The sequence below is a fragment of the Anopheles darlingi genome, chromosome 3, assembly GCF_943734745.1.
Source record: "Anopheles darlingi chromosome 3, idAnoDarlMG_H_01, whole genome shotgun sequence".
Taxonomy (NCBI): Eukaryota; Metazoa; Arthropoda; class Insecta; order Diptera; family Culicidae; genus Anopheles; species Anopheles darlingi.
In genome coordinates, this window is record NC_064875.1 from 44,442,494 (window position 1) to 44,444,465 (window position 1,972).

Below are 1,972 nucleotides of genomic sequence, written 5' to 3' on the forward strand. Positions count from 1 at the left end.
CAGTTAGCTAAATAAAATTTTAATTAAAAGATAATTCTTGTACATTATTTAATCACCTTCTTTCGTTATTAAATTAATTTTAGAAACATAATTATCCAAACATGAGACTACTCTTGTGCCAGCACAAGCTCATACGAATCATTGCTTATAAAGATGTGTTTGCCTCGAAACCCAGCCTCAGTATCGCTCTGCAACTGGACCAGCCAAAGGTTACGATGCTTAAAATTCTCTCCGTGATAGTTTTGCTAAAGCTAGGCACAGTGCTGTGTGATACAAGTGCAACATTAGCACCTTTGCTAAATCATGACGAAGTTCATGGATTTCCTTTTGAAATGATTATGACGAGACTGCAACAGTTGGAGTATCACATCATTGAGAAGGATCTACAAGCTGACGCAAGGGTCACCAGCCTTATCAGTGCAGTGGATAATCTCGTAGTTTCGGTCGACAGGTTAAATTGGCTAGCACAACAAAGTGGTCGTACGATCAATGAGCTTGGTTATAATGGTAAAGTGATTGGACAGAATCTTACCGCTTTGCAACGAGATGTGAGGGATTTGCTAGCAAGACAGCAAACGCTTATCACGCGCCAAGAGCTCAGCCAACTCGCTCTACAAGGACGATGCAACGCCACGTTTGATGGTCTCTCTGGGCGGAAATACGCTTCCTGCAAGACGTTACCGTTCCGCAAATCCGGAGTGTATCAGATTCATCCGGAAAAATCGTTCAAGGAGCCGATGACGGTGTTGTGCGATCAAGAGTACGACTCGGGAGGATGGGTTGTCATACAGCATCGCTTCGATGGATCGACCAACTTCTTGCGTGACTGGAAAGAGTACAAGAATGGGTTTGGTGATCTAGAGGGTGAGTTCTGGCTTGGACTTGATCGTATTCATCAGCTTACCTCATCGAAACCGCATGAACTGGTGGTGCTTTTGGAGGACTTTGATGGTAACAGTACCTACGCAAAGTATGGTCTGTTCGAGATCGGAGGAGAAAGTCAAAAATACACGCTGAGCAAGTTATCAGGATACACGGGTACCGCTGGAGATTCCTTAACCGAAAAGCTAGGAATGAAGTTCACAACGCTCGATGCGGACAATGATACTTGGGACAAAAACTGTGCCGTCGAATATACCGGTGCATGGTGGTACACTGCCTGTCATGGAAGGTATGTACGGTGTACGGTCTTATAGACTTATAGACATTTGAATTTCAATAAAACGTTTATGACTTTCCATTTCAGCAACTTGAATGGCTTGTACTTACGTGGAGAAACAAAGATATTTGCCAAGGGGATGGTGTGGAAAGCTTTCCGAGGATATCATCACTCACTAAAATCATCGAAAATGATGATCAGACCTACCTCTTAGTGAGATAATTTTGCGGTGTCCAATCGATCAGGTACATGTGCCGTCACTTTTTTACATGTTTGCAAAATAACGATTTGATGGCCATTTCTTTTAAATGCAATTGCGTAAAACATGACAAACGATAAATAAATTAAGAAATGATATATAGTAATAATAATAAAAAGCAATAAAAAGCTAACAAAAGCAATTGTCCGTCACAATAAAAGTGTGAACTAATGCAAGCGGCATTCACTTTCGATGGATTACAGAATGGGTTATGCTTAGGCTAACATCATCAGCTTGAAGTCCACTTCACCAACACGCAGCATAATTTCATACAGCTTGAAGTTCTTCCAAAAGGCAACCTGTCCCTTTCGTTGAACGAAAGAAATCTTATCACACCTACGCTAAGCCCCATTCAACCCAAAAAAGGGGTAGGTTAAACCGGAAATTGTTTCAAGATGATGTGTCTTCCAAAGTCCCACGTGGAAGGAGCACACAAAAGGGTTCGGCTTGCGGTGTGACGAGTGTTGGGCAGATTTGGGAGTTTGGCAGACTTAAGGCGCAGAATAAACAACCTTTTACCTTCGCTCAACTCCCTTGGTTGATGCTTATTCGTG

General features: G+C 42.2%; 1 protein-coding gene across 1 annotated transcript; it reads left to right on the forward strand.

Moving 5' to 3' along the window:
* Positions 1-208: 208 nt before the first annotated feature.
* LOC125955209 (ficolin-2-like) lies at positions 209-1,563 on the forward strand. Its single transcript, XM_049686202.1, has 2 exons — positions 209-1,171; positions 1,247-1,563. The coding sequence occupies exons 1-2, from the start codon at positions 216-218 to the stop codon at positions 1,371-1,373; spliced, it is 1,083 nt and encodes a 360-aa protein (XP_049542159.1). The 5' UTR covers positions 209-215; the 3' UTR covers positions 1,374-1,563.
* Positions 1,564-1,972: the final 409 nt, after the last annotated feature.

Coding starts and splice junctions, on each gene's coding strand:
- LOC125955209 (XM_049686202.1), top strand. CDS start 216: ATGCTTAAAATTCTCTCCGTGATAGTTTTGCTAAAGCTAGGCACAGTG. Junction 1,172..1,246: donor TACACTGCCTGTCATGGAAG/GTATGTACGGTG, acceptor TTTCCATTTCAG/CAACTTGAATGGCTTGTACT.